This window comes from Salvelinus fontinalis, chromosome 28 (genome assembly GCF_029448725.1).
Source record: "Salvelinus fontinalis isolate EN_2023a chromosome 28, ASM2944872v1, whole genome shotgun sequence".
NCBI classification, from domain to species: domain Eukaryota; kingdom Metazoa; phylum Chordata; class Actinopteri; order Salmoniformes; family Salmonidae; genus Salvelinus; species Salvelinus fontinalis.
Window position 1 is genome coordinate 26,592,242 of NC_074692.1, and position 27,405 is coordinate 26,619,646.

A 27,405-nucleotide genomic window follows, 5' to 3' on the forward strand; every position below is an offset into this window, starting at 1 on the left:
AGTAGTGCACTATACAGAGAATAGGGTGTCATTTAGGAGTCAACCCTTGCCTAATATCTACCCTAGCATTCCCCTCATAAACCATGTCTCTGACATGCCTGGGCTCTGGTTGTGTCATGTCACACTGTCACCAGTAGAATAAAGGCATCAATTAAAGCTATGCCATGCCCTAAATAAAGGATGCATGTCTCTAACGCCACAGGTGCCATTTGTTATTGAATTACCCCCCAGGAGTTAGGACCCTGACCCCCCCCCCCCCACCCCCCCACCCTCTTGTCACCAACTGACATCCACCAACCAATGAGTGTCTGACTGACCACAAACCCAGAAACACGCCGCCTGCCCGGTCTCTTCCTCCTCCGCCAACGCTGTAGGCGTGTTACCGTGTTTGACAATGGTGGTAGTGAAGCAACATAAAGCTGTGCTGACCCCTGCTCCCTTCTGTCCCTCCATCCTTCCTCCGTCTATTTCTAAGGACAGCTGAGTGGATGGGAGAAGTATTTCTCAAGGGCTGCCTAGGCGTTGGGTGTCCTACCTGGCCTAGGCGTTGGGTGTCCTACCTGGCCTAGGCGTTGGGTGTCCTGCCTGGCCTTGGCGTTGGGTGTCCTGCCTGGCCTGGGCGTTGGGTGTCCTGCTTGGCCTAGGCGTTGGGTGTCCTACCTGGCCTAGGCGTTGGGTGTCCTGCTTGGCCTGGGCATTGGGTGTCCTACCTGGCCTAGGCGTTGGGTGTCCTGCCTGGCCTTGGCGTTGGATGTCTTGCCTGGCCTGTGCGTTGGGTGTCCTGCCTGGCCTGGGCGTTGGATGTCCTGCCTGGCCTGGGCGTTGGGTGTCCTCCCTGGCCTGGGCGTTGGGTGTCCTGCAGGGCCTGGGCGTTGGGTGTCCTGCCCTGCCTGGGCATTGGGTGTCCTGCCTGGCCTGGGCACGAGGCCTCCCAGAGAGGTTTGGGTTTCAGATACCAGTAACCTGAGGCCCGTGTCCTCTTTAAAAGTAAATTCCACTTAACGTGCCGTGTCCTTTTCCAACATTAATAGGGGCTTAGGTCTGAGCCTCCTTTATATAGTGCATACCATGTCTGTTTGTGCATGGGGGTGGGAGGTGGGGGTATGGGGGTGGCCAGGGTGGACATGTTGGCCAGGGTTGCCAGGTCCTGCCCTCCAGTTTTCCACTTCCCTCCCCCCTCCTCCACTTTGCCTCCCTCTCTCCACCAGCCAGCAGACAAGTGACTGTATTGATCCTGTGAGAGCCTGGCCTACTTTCACGGCGGTGGCTGACATATAAGCAGGATCCTGGGCTGAATTCTTAATCCCTGACTGAATTCCGCTGCTTTGGCAGTTGGGAAATGCTGTTATTGTTACTCCCCCAGAAACACCAGCCCCGTGTGAGAGAGTGTAGAGCCATGCTGACAGGGTGTGTCAAATGTGTCTCATGGATCAAGTCTGTCTATCAGCGCAGCCAATGTCCTCCTGTGTGTGGGCTCGGCTCCACTTAGCCTGGGCTGCATCATGTTACCTCGCCACTCATGCTACACAGAAGTTAACACACTTGAATAATGTGACACGGCATGTAGAAACTGTTAATTGCTGTTCGCAAAACAACGTCCATACAGGCTAGAACAATTTACAATTCAAGAAGATACCGGTAGCGTCCAGCTTTGTAGGCTAACTTTCCTTACTAGCTTACAGCTGAAGCTAACATCAACAGATTGTTTGTCATCTGTAGCCCCATGAAATCAGCCAAAACAAGCTCAATAACTCAATGCATACATAAACTTCTATTGAATATGTATTCACCTGTATTGTGAATAGACCTAGTCTGCATCTTGATTTATCCAGTTTATCAATAGTTTGCCATTCAAATAAAGTATTACCATGATGTTTTTATGTGGTTAGATTGGTAAAAACAAAGTCAAATCTATTGTATAATTCTATAATTGATTCATTAATCCATACATGGCTGTCTCTGAAAAATGTTGACGTATTTATTTTTTAATGTAATGATATTAAACTCAAAAGATGCAATTGAACAGAGCAGTAGTTGAGTTTATCTGGATCAGGTGCCATTCTGTGACTTTGGCAACAAAAAAAAATGGTATTGAGTATTGTGATAGTATCGAGTATCACAATACTAAATCTGGTATCGGTATCGAAGTAAAAATGCTGTTATCATGACAACACTACTACTGTTACAGTACTGAGATACCACTGCACTACTGTAGAGTCCTGAAACAACTGCACTACTGTAGTGTCCTGAAACCACTGCACTACTGTAGAGTCCTGAAACCACTGCACTACTGTAGAGTCCTGATACCACTGCACTACTGTAGAGTCCTGAAACCACTGCACTACTGTAGAGTCCTGAAACAACTGCACTACTGTAGAGTCCTGAAACCACTGCACTACTGTAGAGTCCTGAAACCACTGCACTACTGTATTGTCCTGATACCACTGCACTACTGTAGAGTCCTGAAACAACTGCACTACTGTAGTGTCCTGATACCACTGCACTACTGTAGAGGCTTGATACCACTGCACTACTGTAGAGGCTTGATACCACTGTACTAGTGTCCTGAAACCACTGCACTACTGTAGAGTCCTGAAACCACTGCACTACTGTAGTGTCCTGATACCACTGCACTACTGTAGAGTCCTGATACCATTGCACTACTTTAGTGTTCTGATACCACTGCACTACTGTAGAGTCCTGAAACAACTGCACTACTGTAGAGTCCTGAAACCACTGCACTACTGTAGAGTCCTGAAACCACTGCACTACTGTAGAGTCCTGATACCACTGCACTACTGTAGAGTCCTGAAACCACTGCACTACTGTAGAGTCCTGAAACAACTGCACTACTGTAGAGTCCTGATACCACTGCACTACTGTAGAGTCCTGAAACCACTGCACTACTGTAAAGTCCTGAAACCACTGCACTACTGTAGAGTCCTGATACCACTGCACTACTGTAGAGTCCTGATACCATTGCACTACTTTAGTGTTCTGATACCACTGCACTACTGTAGAGTCCTGAAACAACTGCACTATTGTAGAGTCCTGAAACCACTGCACTACTTTAGTGTTCTGATACCACTGCACTACTGTAGAGTCCTGAAACCACTGCACTACTGTAGAGTCCTGAAACCACTGCACTACTGTAGAGTCCTGAAACCACTGCACTACTGTAGTATCCTAATACCACTGCACTACTGTAGAGGCTTGATACCACTGCACTACTGTAGAGGCTTGATACCACTGTACTACTGTAGTGTCCTGATACCACTGCACTACTGTAGTGTCCTGATACCACTGCACTACTGTAGAGTCCTGATACCACTGCACTACTGTAGAGTCCTGAAACCACTGCACTACTGTAGTATCCTAATACCACTGCACTACTGTAGAGGCTTGATACCACTGCACTACTGTAGAGGCTTGATACCACTGTACTACTGTAGTGTCCTGAAACCACTGCACTACTGTAGAGTCCTGAAACCACTGCACTACTGTAGTGTCCTGATACCACTGCACTACTGTGGAGTCCTGATACCACTGCACTACTTTAGTGTTCTGATACCACTGCACTACTGTAGAGTCCTGAAACCACTGCACTACTGTAGTGTCCTGATACCATTGCACTACTGTAGAGTCCTGATACCACTGCACTACTGTAGAGTCCTGAAACCACTGCACTACTGTAGTGTCCTGATACCACTGCACTACTTTAGTGTTCTGATACCACTGCACTACTGTAGAGTCCTGAAACCACTGCACTACTGTAGTGTCCTGATACCATTGCACTACTGTAGAGTCCTGATACCACTGCACTACTGTAGAGTCCTGAAACCACTGCACTACTGTAGTGTCCTGATACCACTGCACTACTGTAGTGTCCTGATACCACTGCACTACTGTAGAGTCCTGATACCACTGCACTACTGTAGAGTCCTGATACCACTGCACTACCTTAGTGTTCTGATACCACTGCACTACTGTAGAGTCCTGAAACCACTGCACTACTGTAGTGTCCTGATACCATTGCACTACTGTAGAGTCCTGATACCACTGCACTACTGTAGAGTCCTGATACCACTGCACTACTGTAGAGTCCTGAAACCACTGCACTACTGTAGTGTCCTGATACCACTGCACTACTGTAGAGTCCTGTTACCACTGCACTACTGTAGAGTCCTGATACCACTGCACTACTGTAGAGTCCTGATACCACTGCACTACTGTAGAGTCCTGAAACCACTGCACTACTGTAGAGTCCTGAAACAACTGCACTACTGTAGAGTCCTGAAACCACTGCACTACTGTAGAGTCCTGAAATCACTGCACTACTGTATTGTCCTGATACCACTGCACTACTGTAGAGTCCTGAAACAACTGCACTACTGTAGTGTCCTGATACCACTGCACTACTGTAGAGGCTTGATACCACTGCACTACTGTAGAGGCTTGATACCACTGTACTAGTGTCCTGAAACCACTGCACTACTGTAGAGTCCTGAAACCACTGCACTACTGTAGTGTCCTGATACCACTGCACTACTGTAGAGTCCTGATACCATTGCACTACTTTAGTGTTCTGATACCACTGCACTACTGTAGAGTCCTGAAACAACTGCACTACTGTAGAGTCCTGAAACCACTGCACTACTGTATTGTCCTGATACCACTGCACTACTGTAGAGTCCTGAAACCACTGCACTACTGTAGTGTCCTGATACCACTGCACTACTGTAGAGTCCTGATACCATTGCACTACTTTAGTGTTCTGATACCACTGCACTACTGTAGAGTCCTGAAACAACTGCACTATTGTAGAGTCCTGAAACCACTGCACTACTTTAGTGTTCTGATACCACTGCACTACTGTAGAGTCCTGAAACCACTGCACTACTGTAGAGTCCTGAAACCACTGCACTACTGTAGAGTCCTGAAACCACTGCACTACTGTAGTATCCTAATACCACTGCACTACTGTAGAGGCTTGATACCACTGCACTACTGTAGAGGCTTGATACCACTGTACTACTGTAGTGTCCTGAAACCACTGCACTACTGTAGAGTCCTGAAACCACTGCACTACTGTAGTGTCGTGATACCACTGCACTACTGTAGTGTCCTGATACCACTGCACTACTGTAGAGTCCTGATACCACTGCACTACTGTAGAGTCCTGAAACCACTGCACTACTGTAGTATCCTAATACCACTGCACTACTGTAGAGGCTTGATACCACTGCACTACTGTAGAGGCTTGATACCACTGTACTACTGTAGTGTTCTGAAACCACTGCACTACTGTAGAGTCCTGAAACCACTGCACTACTGTAGTGTCCTGATACCACTGCACTACTGTGGAGTCCTGATACCACTGCACTACTTTAGTGTTCTGATACCACTGCACTACTGTAGAGTCCTGAAACCACTGCACTACTGTAGTGTCCTGATACCATTGCACTACTGTAGAGTCCTGATACCACTGCACTACTGTAGAGTCCTGAAACCACTGCACTACTGTAGTGTCCTGATACCACTGCACTACTGTAGTGTCCTGATACCACTGCACTACTTTAGTGTTCTGATACCACTGCACTACTGTAGAGTCCTGAAACCACTGCACTACTGTAGTGTCCTGATACCATTGCACTACTGTAGAGTCCTGATACCACTGCACTACTGTAGAGTCCTGAAACCACTGCACTACTGTAGTGTCCTGATACCACTGCACTACTGTAGTGTCCTGATACCACTGCACTACTGTAGAGTCCTGATACCACTGCACTACTGTAGAGTCCTGATACCACTGCACTACCTTAGTGTTCTGATACCACTGCACTACTGTAGAGTCCTGAAACCACTGCACTACTGTAGTGTCCTGATACCATTGCACTACTGTAGAGTCCTGATACCACTGCACTACTGTAGAGTCCTGATACCACTGCACTACTGTAGAGTCCTGAAACCACTGCACTACTGTAGTGTCCTGATACCACTGCACTACTGTAGAGTCCTGATACCACTGCACTACTGTAGAGTCCTGAAACCACTGCACTACTGTAGAGTCTTGAAACCACTGCACTACTTTAGTGTTCTGATACCACTGCACTACAGTAGAGTCCTGAAACCACTGCACTACTGTAGAGTCCTGATACCACTGCACTACTATAGAGTCCTGAAACCACTGCACTACTTTAGTGTCATGATACCATTGCACTACTGTAGAGTCCTGATACCATTGCACTACTTTAGTGTTCTGATTCCACTGTACTACTTTAGTGTCCTGATACCACTGCACTACTGTAGAGTCCTGATACCACTGCACTACTGTAGAGTCCTGATACCACTGCACTACTTTAGTGTCCTGATACCACTGCACTACTTTAGTGTTCTGATTCCACTGCACTACTGTAGAGTCCTGATACCACTGCACTACTTTAGTGTTCTGATACCACTGCACTACTTTAGTGTTCTGATACCACTGCACTACTTTAGTGTTCTGGTTCCACTGCACTACTGTAGAGTCCTGATACCACTGCACTACTGTAGAGTCCTGAAACCACTGCACTACTTTAGTGTTCTGATACCACTGCAGTACTTTAGTGTTCTGATTCCACTGCACTACTTTAGTGTCCTGATACCACTCCACTACTTTAGTGTTCTGATTCCACTGCACTACTTTAGTGTCCTGATACCACTGCACTACTTTAGTGTCCTGATATCACTGCACTACTGTAGTGTCCTGATACCACTGCACTACTGTAGAGTCCTGATACCATTGCACTACAGTAGTGTCCTGATACCACTGCACTACTTTAGTGTCCTGATACCACTGCACTACAGTAGTGTCCTGATACCACTGCACTACTTTAGTGTTCTGATACCACTGCAGTACTTTAGTGTTCTGATTCCACTGCACTACTGTAGAGTCCTGATACCACTGCACTACTTTAGTGTTCTGATACCACTGCACTACTTTAGTGTTCTGGTTCCACTGCACTACTGTAGAGTCCTGATACCACTGCACTACTGTAGAGTCCTGATACCACTGCACTACTTTAGTGTTCTGATACCACTGCACTACTGTAGTGTCCTGATACCACTGCACTACTGTAGAGTCCTGATACCACTGCACTACTTTAGTGTTCTGATACCACTGCACTACTTTAGTGTTCTCATACCACTGCACTACTTTAGTGTTCTGATACCACTGCACTACTTTAGTGTTCTGGTTCTACTGCACTACTGTAGAGTCCTGATACGTTAAGTCCAAGACTCTGCTAAAGTCTCCTACCTACCGACCGCATCACGACGTGCCACAAAGCACAGTAAAATATATCCACTTATGTAATATTGCTTTATTAATGTATGTACTGATAGTCCTTTCATGTTTCTGGTTGTAGGATAAGTATTTTAATGATATAATATATTGTATCAGTCAGTCTAGGATGTGTGTACCAGTAAATGTACACAATGGGTGCTGAGTCTAAAGTGAGACTCAGGCTAGGTGTGTGGAGCCCAGGGGCCCATCTCATTCCATCCTACCCCATTAAAGTCTTCCTCCGTGCTTGGTGGAGCATACCACAGGTGACCTTACTGCCTTTTCTTCTCCTAGTGAGATGGCCTCCCTGGTTGGTGGAAATACACTGTGTGGGTTGGAGGGGAAAAGAGGAGGGTCACAATGCCTTGTTATCAATGCATTTTTTAAATGCATTTTTTAAACAAACATGTCGTTTCCCTTTTTGGCGAATTCAAAGCTTAAGCTGCTACAGTCAGTGTGGCCTTAAAACGTGGAGGAGGAGGAAGGTAACTTAGTTTATAGCCTGAGGTAGGCTCACTAGATGACTGACCTAGACATTGTTCTGGTTGGAAGAGAAACAAGGGGAACAGAGTTCTATTGAGCGGTGCTTTAAGCCCCTCTCCTCTAACAAGCTGCAGTAAGAGGAGAGGTGGTTTGTCTACCAACCACACTGCCTCCAGCTCTCATCTCTGCACCTCAGGGCGATCATACTTTCGTCCCAAATAGCACCCTATTGCCTATGTAGTGCACTACGTTTGACCAGATCCTTCTGGGCACTAAAGTAGTTTGGTAAATTGGTAATAGGGAGCCATTTGGGACACAGCTTATGTCACAGAGGGCTGTAATGTGTGTCTCTGTTAGGATAGTAGTTGGTGATGGAGCTCCACTGCAGCAGTGGGGGATTATTATTACATATCCTGAGGTATCTTTAACCTTTCTCTATGAACAATGCATCCATAGTGTGATGATTCTCAGAGAAACAATGATGGTCTAAAATACAGATGAAGAAGGCTGTTGTCATATACCTGAGACTGAATTATTGTCAGGACTGGGTAAAGGTAACAAAAAAGGTTGTGGTCATAGGAGATTAGGAAGACTGTCCTATAATAAACACACAGGAGGAAGAGGAGGGATTGGTCAAAGCTGTCAAACAACCAATCAGAGATCATGGAGCCTTGACCATAATGACCATCTCCCTGGACTATCTATCTCTGGTCTCAGCTGCCAGTCAGTGAGAGAAGCGCAGGCAGGCAGGCAGGCAGCCCTCTGATCCCTATTTGCCCTGGGAGTAATGAAGAACAGCCCTGATTCCATTGAGAGATTACCTGCTCCTTATCCCACACACACATTCTGACATTAAGGAGCAGGAGATGATGAGGAGGGCCGTGGAGGGCTGTGGCCCAGCAAGCCATTCTGAACTGAGCTGGAGTGAGCCAGGCTAGATCTCCCTCCTCATTGGGAGCCAGGCTATGGTTGCTTCCCAGATGGGAACCATAGGGCTCTAGTTAAAAGTACATGTAGTGCACTATATAGGGAAAATGGTGCCATCTGGGACGAGGCTATATCTCCCTACCGTCTCCTACCAAGCTATATCTCCCTACCGTCTCCTACCAGGCTATATTTCCTTACCGTCTCCTACCAGGCTATATTTCCCTACCGTCCCCTACCAGGCTTTATTTCCCTACCGTCCCCTACCAGGCTATATTTCCCTACCGTCTCCTACCAGGCTATATTTCCCTACCGTCTCCTACCAGGCTATATCTCCCTACCGTCTCCTACCAGGTTATATTTCCCTACCGTCTCCTACCAGGCTATATTTCCCCACCATCTCCCACCAGGCTATATTTCCCTACCGTCTCCTACCAGGCTATATTTCCCTACCGTCTCCTACCAGGCTATATTTCCCTACCGTCTCCTACCAGGCTATATCTCCCTACCGTCTCCTACTAGGCTATATTTCCCTACCGTCTCCTACCAGGCTATATCTCCCTACCATCTCCTACTAGGCTATATTTCCCTACCATCTCCTACCAGGCTATATCTCTCTCCTACCATGCTATATCTCCCTCCTCCATACCCTCCTACCAGGCTATATCTCCCTCCTCCATACCCTCCTACCAGACTATATCTCCCTCGTCCATACCCTCCTACCAGGCTATATCTCCCTCCTCCATGCCCTCCTGCCAGGCTATGCAGACCTTCACCCAGCCCATGGTAACAGCCAGGCTACACCAGGACTCCTTTATCACAGTATGATAACTGTGCCACACTGACCGTTATCTAACCTTGCACGGTAGATAACACAATCTCTGTGTGACACCTCTCTGTGTTATACGAGACATGGCCAGGGAGGAGTTAGCTTAGCTAGCCACATATTATCCTCATTTTTTATCTGCAGGTTTTAGGTTCAGATTCAGCATGGGGCTAATTGAGTTAAATGGATAGTGATAGCTTAGATGATTTTGTCTGTCTTTCCTTTATTAGGCCAATTTAGCATGTGGCTTGGTGCATTATGCTGTTTAATGAAAGACGTTCTCAGCGGTTTATCTCTGTTGAAATGTGAAACAGGAATATCAATGCACAGGTTCACTTAACTGGCACTGATAGCTCATCCCAGTTCTCTAATTCACCGGGAATTTATCCGGTAATCTGATTTAGGCAACTTTGACTCTGTCATTTCCTGCCTTTTCAAATCAAAATGTTTCTTCCTTCTTTCTTTCTTTTTTCTTTTTTTCTTTTCTTTCTTTTTTCTTTTTTTCTTTTTACTTCAGTCCTTATTTTTCTCTTCTTCCCTGGGTTGAGGTTTTCATTTGTCACCCCCCTCTTGCTCCCTCTCTTCCCCTCCAGGTAGTAGAATGGGTCTGGGGCGAGCGTCCTGTGAAATATGTCATGTCCGTTTTCCTCATTTCTCCTTATCTGGTTACTGCGGCCCTAGTGGCGCCCCAGGGAGCTGCTGCCTCTGTGATTTGTGACCCTGCCTGTCTCTTGCTGCATGGGGCTTTAATGCAATGCGTGCCTCTGCCCTTCTCCTGCTGATGAAACGGGCCCCTGCACTCCCCTGATAGACTGCTAATTTGTATACTAAACCGACGGGAGGACATGATAAGGGCTAGCAACTGCTCCTCAACAGCGGGGAGGATAGAGGTGGGGTGTGGGTGGTGGGGGTGGAAAAGGGAGAAGGGATAGTGGTAACTGAGACGCAGGGTCATATTTTACACAAAGCTCAAGCCCCTCTTTCTCTCTCTGCATTTACTTACCCGCTGCTGTTGCTAGGGAATGCAAGGCCAGGGACTCGTCCCCCCCCCCCACACACACACACACACACACAAAGAGCTGTGCTGTACGTGTGTGTGGGTGCGTGTGCGTGTGGCATTAATATGTTAATAATGCTCTAAGTGAGGGAGGCTATATCTAATGGTTTCTGGTTTGTCCCAGTCTTCTCAACACCTCTGGGTGTGTATGTAGGGAGGTGTCTGTAATCTTGCTGTCCCACACCTGTTCTGACTGGTGGGCTGCCCTACCTCCAGCCCCCTCCATCCCTGCTAACCCTGCCTATCTGCCTGACAGTGTGGGGGAAATGCTCTGCATCTTATGATAAATGACCTCTCGGGAGGTCATTAAGTTTGTGGATCATAGGAGGAGTAAAAGAAGGAGAAACGAGTGCAGAGCGAGGAGGGAGATCATTAATCTGCTGTGCCATTCAGGCAGCCAGGCCAGTTATGCATGGCTGAACACAGCAACAGCCACAGAAGTCTCAGATCCACCCTCACGTTGGCTGCTGTATCACAAGACCCACCGCCTGATGTCTCGGTTTCTCCTGCTACTAGATAGTCAGGGGCCCTATGTATCAAACGTCTCAGAATACGAGTGCTGATCTAGGATCAGGTCCCCCCTGTACATGTAATATTAATCAATATAATCTAAAAGGTCAAAATGATCTTAAATCAGCACTCCTACTAAGATACATTTTAATTCAGGCCCAGATAGGCAAAAACAACGAGCAAGCAAATAAGAGCAAGAGGATTGGGGTTAGAGGGTGATTGTACTTCAAGGCCTGAGTGGGTGCGGATGAAAATATTTATCAAAGCAGTGGCTACCCTGACATGATTGTTACGTAAATGGCAGCTTTGGACCTGGTCCCAGCTCTTAATGTCAGAAGAGCTGTAAGGAGGATGAATGAGGGTGGGTGGAGGAGAATGGAGGGTTGTTGGCTGCTGGGTGACAGTGGAGGAGAGGAGGAGACGAGGAGGAAAGGAGCTGTCAGAACAGGGTGACAGTGATGAAACACCGACCCGGACCGCAAATTAACACAGTGTGTGGTGGTGAGAGGGGAGGTGGGAGGTGGCGGGTGGGCAGGGACAGAGTGGGGCTGCTGCCAGGGTAATTGAGAGCTTGGTTGTCTGTGCCAGCCAGCTTGCCCCTTCTGAGTCACCCCCCACTGGGGTCTCTCTCTCTTTCCCTCTGCTCTCTCTCCCTCTCTGGCTGCCCTGTCAAGTGCAGTGTTGCATCATGTCATGGCCGCCCAGTGCAGTGCCCTCCCCGGTGATAGTCCAGATAGAACAGCCCTGTAGTAACATACCCTCCCCTCCCTGCCTCTCCTTCCCTCTCCTCTCCCATTCCCATGGATGGATGGTGGTAGGTCTTGTACCATGGGAGGCATGCAGGGGGATGTTGGAGAACGTATGGCTGAATGGTTCATGCATCAAACACAACCCATGTACACCACTACAGGGAATATAATGCATCATGATTGGCTTTGTCTAGGAGGTAGAGCAGAGGCAATAAGGCATGATCACTATCGACCCATGGATGAAATACAGTAGGTTTGTTCCCCTGCCTTTCTCAGCTAAACCCACTGCATGCCGTTGGATGGAGTATTATTGGCCATAGCTGGTCAATGGTGGTCAATGGGTCTTTGTTTTGTTACATGCGTCCCAAAGGGATTAGTTGGATAGTCATTGTGGATAAGAGCATCTGCTAAATGACTAAAATACAAACAGGCGGATGTGAATGTTTGTGGGTTTGGAACCACAACAGAATAACACAGCTCCAGCATTGCTTGTTTTTAATCTTCTGCAATTAAACAGTCAAATGATTTTGCAGTTCTATTCTGTACAAAATGTACCCAGAGATTATTTTGACAGAGACTGGGAATAGGGTTTCCGCTTGGGTTTTTATTTGCCATTTTGTTATGGTTTTGTTTAGTTCCTCCCTAACCACCACGCACACATTGTACTCCCCCCTCCTCCTCTTTCTCCACCATTTGGAAATATCTAGCTCAGTGTTCAGGAATTAAATATCTAGCTCAGTGTCCAGGAATGAAATATCTAGCTCAGTGTTCAGGAATGAAATATCTAGCTCAGTGTCCAGGAATGAAATATCTAGCTTAGTGTCCAGGAATGAAATATCTAGCTCAGTGTTCAGGAATGAAATATCTAGCTCAGTCCAGGAATGAAATATCTAGCTCAGTGTTCAGGAATTAAATATCTAGCTCAGTGTTCAGGAATGAAATATCTAGCTCAGTTTCCAGGAATTAAATATCTAGCTCAGTGTTCAGGAATGAAATATCTAGCTCAGTGTTCAGGAATGAAATAGCTAGCTCAGTCCAGGAATGAAATATCTTGCTCAGTATTCAGGAATGAAATATCTAGCTCAGTGTTCAGGAATGAAATATCTAGCTCAGTCCACGAATGAAATATCTAGCTCAGTCAAGGAATTATATATCTTGCTCATTGTTCAGGAATGAAATATCTAGCTCAGTCCAGAAATGAAATATCTAGCTCAGTCCAGGAATGAAATATCTTGCTCAGTATTCAGGAATGAAATATCTAGCTCAGTCCAGGAATGAAATATCTAGCTCAGTGTTCAGGAATGAAATATCTAGCTCAGTCCAGGAATGAAATATCTAGCTCAGTGTTCAGGAATGAAATATCTAGCTCAGTGTTCAGGAAAGAAATATCTAGCTCAGTCCAGGAATGAAATATCCAGCTCAGTGTTCAGGAATGAAATATCTAGCTCAGTGTTCAGGAATGAAATATCTAGCTTAGTGTTCAGGAATGAAATATCTAGCTCAGTGTTCAGGAATGAAATATCTAGCTCAGTCCAGGAATGAAATATCTAGCTTAGTGTTCAGGAATGAAATATCTAGCTTAGTGTTCAGGAATGAAATATCTAGCTCAGTGTTCAGGAATGAAATATCTAGCTCAGTCCAGGAATGAAATATCTAGCTCAGTGTTCAGGAATTAAATATCTAACTCAGTCTGGGAATTAAATATCTAGCTCAGTGTTCAGGAATTAAATATCTAACTCAGTCTGGGAATTAAATATCTAGCTCAGTGTTCAGGAATTAAATATCTAGCTGAGTCCAGGAATTAAATATCTAGCTCAGTGTTCAGGAATTACATATCTAGCTCAGTCCAGGAATTAAATTTCTAGCTCAGTCTAGGAATTAAATATCTAGCTCAGTCCAGGAATTAAATATCTAGCTCAGTCCAGGAATTAAATATCTAGCTCAGTCCAGGAATTAAATATATAGCTCAGTCCAGGAATTCAATATCTAGCTCAGTGTTCAGGAATGCAAAGCATGCAGTAAGAGCTTTAGATCAAAGGTACGGCTGCGCTCGGACAGATTGTTTGATATTAAGCGCTGGGATATGGGTCTCTCAGCAGTATTCACTAAATGAGGTTAATTGATTGTGGGTAATTGCTGACCTTCTTGTCTTTTTGAAATCACATCCTTAACTGATCAATGCCTTTCATAAATTCATGGGTGAAGGTCATTCTGTTGATAACCTCGCTACCCAGCCTGCTGCAGAGCTAACCTCGCTAACCAGCCTGCTTCAGAGCTAACCACACTACCCAGCCTGCTGCAGAGCTAACCACACTACCCAGCCTGCTGCAGAGCTAACCTCGCTAACCAGCCTGCTGCAGAGCTAACCACACTACCCAGCCTGCTGCAGAGCTAACCACACTACCCAGCCTGCTGCAGAGCTAACCACACTACCCAGCCTGCTGCAGAGCTAACCTCGCTAACCAGCCTGCTGCAGAGCTAACCACACTACCCAGCCTGCTGCAGAGCTAACCACACTACCCAGCCTGCTGCAGAGCTAACCTCTCTAGCCAGCCTGCTGCAGAGCTAACCACACTACCCAGCCTGCTGCAGAGCTAACCACACTACCCAGCCTGCTGCAGAGCTAACCTCGCTAGCCAGCCTGCTGCAGAGCTAACCACACTACCCAGCCTGCTGCAGACCTAACCACACTACCCAGCCTGCTGCAGAGCTAACCACACTACCCAGCCTGCTGCAGAGCTAACCTCGCTAGCCAGCCTGCTGAAGAGATAACCTTGGTACCCAACCTGCTGCAGAACTAAAGCTAATTTGGCTTCATTGTGCAGAATTTTGTGGAATTTGATGTGGACATTTCAAATGGCTAACGATTTGTCATATTTCTAAGCAGTGACAGTTTATGCCCCATGGCACTAAATGTCTCACTAAATGCTGGGTAGTTGTTCTCTCTCCCCGTCTCCCTCCCTTCCGCCCTCTCTATTTGTGCTGTATTATCAGGAGGTATATGCAGCCAATAAGTCAGATGTGTTCTGGGAAGTTGAGGGACTTTTTAAAACAAACAGTGGTCTAATTTGTAATTTGGCATTGCCTAAATCCCGGAATGATGGTGCTGCATGTGGCTCTTTGGGGAGTTAGCACTCCGTTGGTGGGATTTCACACCCCTACCCCCCTCCACCGCCTACCCACCTCGTTCCCTCTCTCTCCCCACGCCGGGCCTGGCGAGGAAACGGGAGGATTTCACAGCTGCTGTCTCCCTCCCTCCGTCTCTCTTTCTATCTTTTTTTCTCTCCAGCAGGCAGGCAGCGTGTTTTCTCACGGAGCCCGTGTGGCTCAGAGGAAGCTGAATCATAAAGCATGGCTAATGAATAAAATAAGGAAGGAAAGATGAGGCCTGCTGAAGGCTATCCTGAGAGAAGGCCAGGCCCCGAAGCATCAGGCTCAAATAGCAGACGGCCACAAAGGTCAGGCTTCCTGCTGCCCAGTCCAAGGGCTTTTGGCTCCCAGAAATGTGGCTTGAATTTCCTTCGTTTTGAAATGGTTCGATTTCCTTGTTTCCTTTGGAAAACCTAGCCTTTGGTTGGTGCCCCCTGTCCTCTCCTCTCATTCTCTTCTTTCATTCCCTGTGTGTTTTTTAATGATGGCCATGGGTTCTCCCTCAACAAAGTGAGTGTGAAGAATTTGTTTATACATGACCTCTGCACACCACAACCACAGGCGCAGAGACTGCCAACAGTACAGCCCTCTCGAAAAATGTAAACTTGACCAAGCTAACCCAGAAGTTCAGAAGTATAAACACATTTTTAATGCCAAATGCATGCTCTGTTTTCACGTGCCTTTTAAGAACTGCCTTTGTAAGTTGGCCTTGTAATTGTGAATTATATGACTGACTCATGTGGAGTTGGTGGATACAAAACAGAGCATTAGACCTAAACATTGGTTGTTGAAACGGCTACGTTTGTTGGAATATAAAAACAACTAGGCGGCAACATAATTGGCCCTTACTGAACACATACAAACACAGAGGTCTTAATATATTATAAGTTTGTTGTTTTGTTTTCTTCATCTTTGTTCAAAACAGTTATAGTTGTTTAGAGTATGACCTAACCATTTAGTTTTCATGACACTGTGTGCCACTCCCAGCACCCAGCACCCAGACCCGACCTAGCGCCCGTGTTCACTTGACAAGCTTAATTTCTCCTGGTCCATATTTTCACACAGGCCCTCCAGGGCAGCCAGTGATTCAGGCGGGCGGGCGAGTGGTAGGGCTTGGTACTGGAGCGTTTAATGTGAAGTGCTAGCTAACAAAGAGCATAGTGTTGTAGCTGCCTGGTTCTGGGAGAATGGAGGAGAGCAATGCAGAACACTCAGTCTTTCTCTCCTTCCCACTCCTCTCCACAAACAGGGTGGAATGGAGCACCACAACACTGCTACTGAAGCTAAGCATTCACTTCTATCTCTTCCTTCCACTGAAAGTGCACCGTACCATACAGTACCATACAGTACCCATGCAGTACCATACAGTACCATACAGTACCATACAGTACCCATGCAGTACCATACAGTACCATACAGTACCATACAGTACCCATGCAGTACCATACAGTACCATGCAGTACCATACAGTACCCATACAGTACCATACCGTACCCATGCAGTACCATACAGTACCATACCGTACCCATGCAGTACCATGCAGTACCATGCAGTACCATGCAGTACCATACAGTACCATACACTACCCATACAGTACCATACCGTACCTATGCAGTACCATACAGTACCATGCAGTACCATACAGTACCCATACAGTACCATACAGTACCCATACAGTACCATACAGTACCACACAGTACCATGCAGTACCATACAGTACCATGCAGTACCATGCAGTACCATACAGTACCCATACAGTACCATACCGTACCTATGCAGTACCATACAGTACCATGCAGTACCATACAGTACCCATACAGTACCTTACCGTACCCATGCAGTACCATACAGTACCATGCAGTACCATACAGTACCATACACTACCCATGCAGTACCATACAGTACCCATGCAGTACCATACAGTACCCATGCAGTACCATACCGTACCCATGCAGTACCATACAGTACCCATACAGTACCATACAGTACCATACAGTACCATACTGTACCCATGCAGTGCCATACAGTACCCATGCAGTACCATACCGTACCCATGCAGTGCCATACCGTACCCATGCAGTACCATACAGTACCCATACAGTACCATACCGTACCCATGCAGTACCATACAGTACCATACAGTACCCATACAGTAGCATACAGTACCCATACAGTAGCATACAGTACCATACAGTACCCATACAGTACCATACACTACCCATACAGTACCATACCGTACCTATGCAGTACCATACAGTACCATGTAGTACCATACAGTACCCATACAGTACCATACAGTACCCATACAGTACCATACAGTACCATACAGTACCATACAGTACCCATGCAGTACCATACAGTACCCATGCAGTACCATACCGTACCCATGCAGTACCATACAGTACCCATACAGTACCATACAGTAGCATACAGTACCATACCGTACCCATGCAGTGCCATACAGTACCCATGCAGTACCATACCGTACCCATGCAGTGCCATACCGTACCCATGCAGTACCATACAGTACCCATACAGTACCATACCGTACCCATGCAGTACCATACAGTACCATACAGTACCCATACAGTAGCATACAGTACCCATACAGTAGCATACAGTACCATACAGTACCCATACAGTAGCATACAGTACCCATGCAGTAGCATACAGTACCATACAGTACCCATACAGTAGCATACAGTACCCATACAGTAGCATACAGTACCCATACAGTAGCATACAGTACCCATACAGTACCCATACAGTACCATACAGTACCCATACAGTACCATACAGTACCATACAGTACCCATACAGTACCATACAGTACCCATACAGTAGCATACAGTAGCATACAGTAGCATACAGTAGCATACATTGAGTGGAAGTTAAAGTGTTAGAGTTATTAGAGCACTTTGTAGGCTGGAGGAGCACTGTTATAGTTGATATTAGAGGAGAGGGTGTCTCTAGTCTCATGTTCAGTAAAGGCAGTAGCAGTATCTAGATTGGGAGGTCTTAGAAGAAGGTCTCTCTGTATCTCTCTGATTCACTAACATTGTTTTACATATACTGAACAAAAATATTAATGCAACATTTTCAACAATTATATTATAAGGAAATCAGCCAATTTAAATAAATTAAAAAAGGCCCTAATCTATGGATTTCACATGAATGGGTGGGGGCTCAGCCATGGGTGGGCCTGGGAGGGCATAGGCCCACACACTTGGCAGCCAGGCCCACCTACTGGGGAGACAGACAGTCAGAATTAGTTTTTACCCACAAAAGGGCTTTAGTACAGACATAAATACTCCTCAGTTCCATCAGCTGTCCGGGTGGTTGGTCTCAGACAATCCTGCAGGTGAAGAAGCCAGATGTGGAGGTCCTGGGCTGGGTTGTGAGGCCGGTTGGATGTACTGCCAAATTCTCTAAAACGACATTGGAGGCAACTTATGGTAGAGAAATTAACAATAAATTCTTTGTCAACAGCTCTGGCAACAGCATGCCAATTGCACCCTCCCTCAAAATTTGAGACATCTGTGGCATTTTGTTGTGACAAACTGCACATTTTAGAGTTGCTTTTTATTGTCCCCAGAACAAGGTGCACCTATGTAATGATCATGCTGTTTAATCAGCTTCTTGATATGCCACACCTATCAGGTGGATGGATTATCTTGGCAAAGGAGAAATGCTCACTAACAGGTATGTAAACACATTTGTGCACAACATTTGAGAGAAATAAGCTTTTTTGTGCATATGGAACATTTCTGGGATCTTTTATTTCAGCTCATGAAAAATGGGACCAACACTTTACATGTTGCGTTTATATTTTTGTTCAGTATATGTTCCCTTTGTACAGCGTAAACTACAATGATGGCAGTTAAGGACACTGGGACTCAATGGCTTTAGCATATCGTCAGTTTTAACTGTCCCAGCAGGGAGGAAGAGGCGAGGAGGGGAAATGGTGATTTACACCAAGTGTATCTAGACTTACATCATAGGATGAGGAAGATGTTCAGTGTTAAAGCTACAATATGTAACTTTTTGGCGACCCGGCCAAATACACATAGAAATGTGAGTTAGATCTTTCATTCTCGTGCTCTTCTTGTGCTCTTTTTCTATGCTTCCCGTTCTTAAGTTTTGTTTTTGCATCTTTTACATTTGGGTTTGTACACCAGTTTCAAACAGCTGAAAATACAATCATTTTGGTTATGGAAAATATATTTCACAGCAGTTTAGATGGTACAATGATTCTCTACACAAAGACTGCTTGTTTTGTCACATAAAGTGAAATTAGGCAAACTATTAGAATTTTGGCAGCCAAGAAATGGCAGAGCGATTTCTGCATAGTGCATCGTTAATATTGTCACGCCCTGACCTTAGAGAGCCTTTTTATGTCTCTATTTGGTTTGGTCAGGGTGTGATTTGGGTGGGCAGTCCATGTTCTTTATTTCTATGTTTTGTATTTCTATGTTTTGGCCGGGTATGGTTCTCAATCAGGGACAGCTGTCATTCGTTGTCTCTGATTGGGAATCATACTTAGGCAGCCTTTTTTCCTTTGGTGTTTGTGGGTAGTTGACTTTGTTAGTGGCACCATAGCCCTCGGAAGCTTCACGGTCGTTTATTTTGTTTCTTGTTCTGTTGGCGACATTCTATAATAAAAGGAAATGTACGCTCACCACGCTACCTTTTGGTCCACTTCTTTTGACGGTCGTGACAAATATGATCTTTTAAATGCATACTTTTGTCACCTTCTCTCACATTAGCAGGTTGTCTCTGGTCGGTGTACGACTCCATAGCTGTGTTTAAAAGTTTTGTGTCTCGCCGGCCGGTGAAATGTGTATTTTTGTTCAAATAAAAAGGTGTTTTCTCTTTCTGTAAAGGTTTGCCAGAATCTACACATACAACTGACCAGGGAGGAAAAAGCTACCCGTGTTTAGTCTACAAGTCTCTTGCAGTCACTTCATAGTCAGATGCCTTTTTCCGTTTTGACGTTGTCTCTGGCCCTTACTCACAGTGTGAAATTTGCCCTACTCTCAGGAGGGACTCGACCTTAAACAACTTTTCTCAACTGAACAATTATAATGATGGAAATGATAATAGTGATTAATGCAGAGTTGGATAAAACAAATATTTTATTAACAATTTCTCATAAAGTCATGTTTTGAAGACATAATGATTCTATATGAAAAGTGAAATAAGATATATTTTATGAACACATTATTATAGTGTGGCTTCAATTACTATTATTTTTTTTAGATTTATAATTTACGCTTTACATTGAGCAGCATTAGCTTGTTGTGGCTGTCATTGTGTCGTGTTGTGTGTATGGTCTTTGTACATTCTCTGCTCCTGCTCAGATCCTGCAGAGGCTGAGCCACCATATGGTACTACCCCCTTCTCTTTCTCCTCTCCGTTCCTCTCTTTCTCCTCTCCTTTCCTCTCTTTCTCCTTTCCTCTCTTTCTCCTTTCCTCTCTTTCTCCGCTCCTCTCTTTCTCCGCTCCTCTCTTTCTCCGCTCCTCTCTTTCTCCGCTCCTCTCTTTCTCCTCTCCTCTCTTTCTCCGCTCTTTCTCCGCTCCTCTCTTTCTCCGCTCCTCTCTTTCTCCGCTCCTCTCTTTCTCTGCTCCTCTCTTTCTCCTCTCCTCTCTTTCTCCGCTCCTCTCTTTCTCCTCTCCTCTCTTTCTCCGCTCTTTCTCCGCTCCTCTCTTTCTCCGCTCCTCTCTTTCTCCGCTCCTCTCTTTCTCCTCTCCTCTCTTTCTCCGCTCCTCTCTTTCTCCTCTCCTCTCTTTCTCCGCTCCTCTCTTTCTCCTCTCCTCTCTCTCACCTCTCTCTTTCTCCTTGTTCCCCTCTCTTTTCTTTCTCCTTTCCTTTCTTTTCTCCTTTCCTCTCCTTTCCTTTGCTGTCCTCTCCTCTCTGACAACCTCCTGTGCTGTGAGTGTGACTGGGCTGGCTGGCTTTCAGGTGGCACAACAGTGCCCCCTAATGTTACCTTGTCTCTGTCTGGACAGAGAGCTCAGCTCTGCTCAGAGAGAGGGATGTGGTGAGAAAAAGGAAGTCAGTCAGGTGCAGAGAACGGGCTGCTTCTCAACAAGATAGATTGAACACAAGTCAAGGAGTCACTGTGTCGGATATGCATGAGTGATGTAGAGTACAGTAGCTGTATTGGGCCTGAGACATGTGTTCATATACATAGGTTACAGTAGATCATTGGAAATATGTCTGTTAGCCCCCTAGGTGGATCCAATTCAATATAATGAGTGTGTCTGTAAACATTACAATTTTTACTGATGTTTTTGAAGGATCCAATCCCTTCCTATATTGTGTAATGCAGTTTGTCACGTTCTCTAGGTGTCCCATGTATGGAAACTACCAATGTCTTCCACAGAGGTCATCCATCTTACCAGACTATTAACGTTTCTTCTTCCTCTTGTCTTCCAGGTATCTGAAGTAGGATCCGAGAAACTCTTCTCCCCCACTACACCCGAAGGTAAGATTTTGGTTACTATATTCACACTACATTTGGATGGGCAAAACAAACCATTCTCCCCTGTGTAGTCCACCATCATCCTTGTAGATGACATGTCAATGAATACCAAGACAGTTTATTACATACCAATTATGTTTTCTGATTCTGAATTGATTGAGGACAAACCAGAGCAGCTATATTTGCATATTTTCTTGCCTGGATGTGGAACTGTATTGGGACACCCAACCAAAGGCCTACGTATCTCCCCTTCCCACACCAATATTGTGCTCATTAGAGTGGATGTACAGGCTCCTTGCCACATGCTTCCAATCCACAAATGGGAACGTTCCCCTAGGCTATACAAGACTTCTGACAGCAGGCTTGGCAGTAATGGCCGACAGGACAGAGGAGGGGGGAGGGCACTGAGCTTCTCAGTCAAGGTAAGCACAGGCCCTCTGGGAGGGAGTGGGCGAGGGGGAGGAGGGTAGGCGGGGGGAGTGCTGCACCTCTTCTCAGGCTGAGTGGGGAGACATGTGGAGGGAAGGTGGGGGGTGAAGAACGGGATGGTAGGAGGCCAGAGAGGTCAGGGCAGTCCCCTGGCTGATGAAGGATAGCAGCATGTAGCTCATGTCATGTCCCCCCAGGGCAGGAACCAGACCCATTAACAGATGCAGCATGACAGCTATTTCTGTAAAATGGGGCAATTTTCTGGAGGAGCGAGAGAGGCCAGCTTGCCTTGGATAGAGTAGGACCCAGCCTGTGTTATGCCTGAACACAAACAGTACAGAAAGACTCAGAAGGACCACTCCAGACATTACAGTGATGAGCTCATCATTTTTATAACAACCAGGATACATTACGTGTCTATGCCTATTTATTTACCCTAGAGTGTCTCCACTGTTGTCATTGAAGATTGTTGTTGTAGGCCTAGGTGTTGTTTCACACACACACACACACACACACACACACACACACACACACACACACACACACACACACACACACACACACACACACACACACACACACACACACACACACACACACACACACACACACACATGTTGACTCTCTCCCTCATCCAATCGGGAGAGGGCCTAGCTGTGTCAGTGGGTCCCATCCCATGTCCCATGCACATCAGGCTGGCCCAGAGATTAGGACTGGACAATTACAGCCAGATCCGAGCAATCCCATCAGAGCTTGTTTGTCACAGCTGGAATCAACACCAGTGTGTGTGAGTGAGAGAGTGAGAGAGTGAGTGAGTGAGTGAGTGAGTGAGTGAGTGAGTGAGTGAGTGAGTGAGTGAGTGAGTGAGTGAGTGGGGGGGGGGGAGTCAGACACCTGTCTGTCTGGATCATCTGATTAAGTGATGAGTGAGAAGTTATTATCATGCTAGTTGCTACCATTACACGTTGTTGTTTTGTACTGTAACGTATCCTAGTTTTAGGTATTCTGTGTGTGTGGTTCATACATGCGTGTGTGAGTGCGTGTAAGTGTGTGTATGGGTTAGCCAGGCCTGTGTGTAGAATGCAGAGCAGCCTGAGGACTGTTGTCCTCTAGTTCACCATACAGAATATCTATGTGACCCATTACCAGTCTATTACCAGTCTATCTCTAGACCAATCTACACCCTCTCTCCACTCAGCCTCTGATCATTGGGACTGCACAGCTATTGGCTCCCAGAGATTGGGTGCACTTACACACACACACACACCCAGACTTAGACACACACACACACACACACACACACACACACACACACACACACACACACACACACACACACACACACACACAGTTGGTATAGCACTGAGAGTGCTAATGAGCATGTTTACTTCTTCCCTTGTATTAGTCCTTAGAGGAGAGGTAGCATCACCAAATAGATGGAATGGTTTAGGACTATTAGAAGACTGGACAGTCCAAAATAGTAATCAAATCAAATGTAATTTGCCACATGCGCCGAACACAACAGGTGTAGACTTTACAGTGAAATGGTTACTTACAAACCATTTCCCAACAATGCAGAGTTAAAAAGTAAGAACAATTTACAAAAGGGAAAAAGTAAATAGTAACACAATAAAATAACAATAATGAGGCTATATACAAGGAGTACCGATACTGAGTCAATGTGCAGCGGTACGAGGTAGTTGAGGTAATTTAGTTAATATGTAAATGTAGGTAGGGGTCAAAGTGACTAGGCAGTCAGGATAGACGATAAACAGAGAAGCAGCAGCGTATGTGAAAGTGTGTCTGTGTGGCGTCAGTGTGTGTGTGGGGGGGGGGGGGGGGGTAGAGTCCAGTAAGTGTGCATAGAGCCAGTGAAAAAGTGGGTCAATGCAAATAGTCCGGGTAGCCATTTCATTAGCTGTTCAGCGCTCTTATGGTTTGGGGGTAGAAGCTGTTCAGACTTGGCGCTCCGGTACCGCTTGCCATGCGGTATCAGAGAGAACAGTCTATGACTAGGGTGGCTGGTCTTTGAAAAATTTGAGGACATTCCTCTGACAGTGATGTACTGGGTCGTACGCACTACCCTCAGTAGCGCCCTATGGTTGGAGGCCAAGCAGTTGTCATACCAAGCGGTGATGCAGCCAGTCAAGATGCTCTTAATGGTGCAGCTGTATAACTATTTGAGGATTTGAGGGCTCGTGCCAAATCTTTTCAGCCTCCTGAAGAAGAATAGGTGTTGTGCCCTCTTCACGTTGGTGTGTTTGGACAATGATAGACCCTTAGTGATGTGGAGACAGAGGAACTCAACCCGCTCCACTACAGCCCCGCCGATGTGAATGGGGTCGTGCTCGTCCCTCCATTTCCTGTAGTCCACAATCAGCTCATTTGTCTCGCTGACGTTGAGGGAGAGGTTGTTGTCCTGGCACCACACTGTCAGGTCCTCTGACCTCCTCCGTATAGGCTGTCTCATCGTCTTTGGTGATGACCAGCTTTTCAAAGCACTTCATGGCTACAGATGTGAGTGCTATGGGGCAATAGTCATTTAGACAGTTTACCTTAGCGTTTTTGGGACAGTGGTGATCTGCATGAAACATGTAGGTATTACAGAATGGGTCAGGGAGAGTTTGAAAATGCCCGTGAAGACACTGGCCAGCTGATCCAGGTAATCCTTCTGGCTATGCGGCCTTGTGAATGTTAACCTGTTTAAAGGTCTTACATTGGCTACGGAGAGCGTGATCACACAGTCATCCAGAACAGCTGGTGCTCTCATGTATGGTTCGGCATTGCTTGCCTGGAAGCAAGCATAGAATGTATTTTGCTCGTCTGGTAGACTTGCATCACTGGGCAGCGCTCGGCTGGGTTTCCCTTTGTTATCTGTGATAGTTTGCAAGTCCTGCCTCATCCGATGAGCGTCAGAGCTGGTGTAGTAGGATTTGATCTTCGTCCTGTTGTAACGATCGTCTGTGGTGGAAGAAGGATCGGACCAAGGTGCGGCGTGGTAAGTGTTCATGTCTTTGTTTTATAAACAAAACTGAACACTAGAACAAAACAATAAACGAAGTGAACAAACAAAACAGTACCGTGTGGCGACAAACACTGACACGGAAACAAACACCCACAAACCAAAAGACAAAACAGGCTACCTAAATATGGTTCCCAATCAGAGACAATGACAAACACCTGCCTCTGATTGAGAACCATATCAGGCCAAACGACAAACCCAACATAGAAACACAAAACATAGATAACCCACCCAACTCACGCCCTGACCACACTAAAACAAAGAAAATACAAAAGAACTATGGTCAGACTGAGGGGCGCCTCTGGACTGAGGGGCAGCTCCGGACTGAGGGGCAGCTCAGGACTGAGGGGTAGCTCAGGACTGAGGGGTAGCTCAGGACTGAGGGGTAGCTCATGACTGAGAGGTAGCTCAGGACTGAGGGGTAGCTCAGGACTGAGAGGTAGCTCAGGACTGATGGGCAGCTCCGGACTGAGGGGCAGCTCTGGACTGAAGGGCGGCTCTGGCAGCTCCTGACTGGCGGGCGGCTCTTGACTGGCGGGCGGCTCTGGCAGCTCCTGACTCGCGGGCGGCTCTGGCAGCTCCTGACTGGCGGGCGGCTCTGGCGGCTACTGACTGGCGGGCGGCGCTGGACAGACGGGCAGCTCAGGCGGCGCTGGACAGACGGGCAGCTCAGGCGGCGCTGGACAGACGGGCAGCTCAGGCGGGGCTGGACAGACGGGCAGGTCAGGCGGCGCTGGACAGACGGGCAGCTCAGGCGGCGCTGGACAGACGGACAGCTCAGGCGGCGCTGGACAGACGGGCAGCTCAGGCGGCGCTGGACAGACGGGCAGCTCAGGCGGCGCTGGACAGACGGGCAGCTCAGGTGGCGCTGGACAGACGGGCAGCTCAGGCGGCGCTGGACAGACGGGCAGCTCTGGCCTGCTGAGGCGCACAGTAGGCCTGGTGCATGGTGCCGGAACTGGTGGTACCGGGCTGGGGACACGCACCTCTGGGCGAGTGCGGGGAGCAGGAACAGGGCATACTGGACCCTGGAGACGCACAGTAATCTTAGTGCGTGGTGCCGGAACTGGTGGTACCGGACTGGGGACACGCATCACTGGGCGAGTGCGGGGAGCAGGAACAGGGCATACTGGACTCTGGAGACGCACAGGAAGCCTGGTGCGTGGTGTTGGCACTGGTGGTACTGGGCTGGTGCGAGGATGTGGCACCGGATAGACCGGACCGTGAAGGCGCACAGGAGGTCTCGAGCACCAAGCCTGCCCAACCTTACCTGGTTGAATGCTCCCCGTAGCCAGGCCAGTGCGGCGAGGTGAAATAGCCCGCACTGGGCTGTGCTGGCGAACCGGGGACACCATGCGTAAGGCTGGTGCCATGTACACCGGCCCGAGGAGACGCACTGGAGACCAGATGCGCTGAGCCGGCTTCATGACACCTGGCTCGATGCCCACTCTAGCCCGGCCGATACGAGGAGCTGGGATGTATCGCACCGGGCTAATCACACATACTGGGAACACCGTGCGCTCCACCACATAACACGGTGCCTGACCAGTACGACGCCCTCTCTCTCCACAGTAAGCACGGGGAGTTGGCTCAGGTCTCCTACCTGGCTTAACACCACTCCCTGTGTTACCCCCCAATACATTTTTGGGGCTGCCTCTCGGGCTTCCTTGCCAGCCGTGTTCCCTCGTAACGCCGGTTCCCTTTAGCTGCTGCCTCCGCTCTCCTGGCTGCCTCCACCTGTTCCCATGGCAGGCGATCCCTTCCAGCCAGAATCTCCTCCCATGTGTAACATCCCTTGCCGTTTAGAATGTCCTCCCATGTCCATTCCTCTTCAGATTTCGCCCGCTGCTGCTGCTGCCCGTTACCACGCTGCTTGGTCCTTTTTTGGTGGGTGTTTCTGTAACGATCGTCTGTGGTGGAAGAAGGATCGGACCAAGGTGCGGCGTGGTAAGTGTTCATGTCTTTTTTTTTTATAAACAAAACTGAACACTGGAACAAAACAATAAACGAAGTGAACAAACGAAACAGTATCGTGTGGCGACAAACACTGACACGGAAACAAACACCCACAAATCAAAAGACAAAACAGGCTACCTAAATATGGTTCCCAATCAGAGACAATGACAAACACCTGCCTCTGATTGAGAACCATATCAGGCCAAACGACAAACCCAACATAGAAACACAAAACATAGATAACCCACCCAACTCACGCCCTGACCACACTAAAACAAAGAAAATACAAAAGAACTATGGTCAGAACGTGACACCTGTATTGACGCTTTGCCTGTTTGATGGTACGTCGGAGGGTGTAGCGGGATTTCTTATAAGCTTCCGAATTAGTGTCCTGCTCCTTGAAAGCGGCACCTTTAGCTCAGTGCAAATGTTGCCTGTAATCCATGGCTTCTATTTGGGATATGTACGTACGGTCACTGCAGAACCTCAA

At 47.1% G+C, this 27,405-nt stretch overlaps 1 protein-coding gene across 10 annotated transcripts in view; it reads left to right on the forward strand.

The window, feature by feature from the left end:
• Window positions 1-27,405, forward strand: part of LOC129826514 (autism susceptibility gene 2 protein-like) — a 472,035-nt gene that overhangs the window by 396,261 nt on the left and 48,369 nt on the right. For all 10 annotated transcript variants that reach the window (XM_055887324.1, XM_055887330.1, XM_055887332.1 and 7 more), the window contains one exon: window positions 21,463-21,511. In XM_055887324.1, coding sequence (XP_055743299.1) covers window positions 21,463-21,511 — 49 coding nt within the window. The remainder of the gene's footprint in view (window positions 1-21,462; window positions 21,512-27,405) is intronic.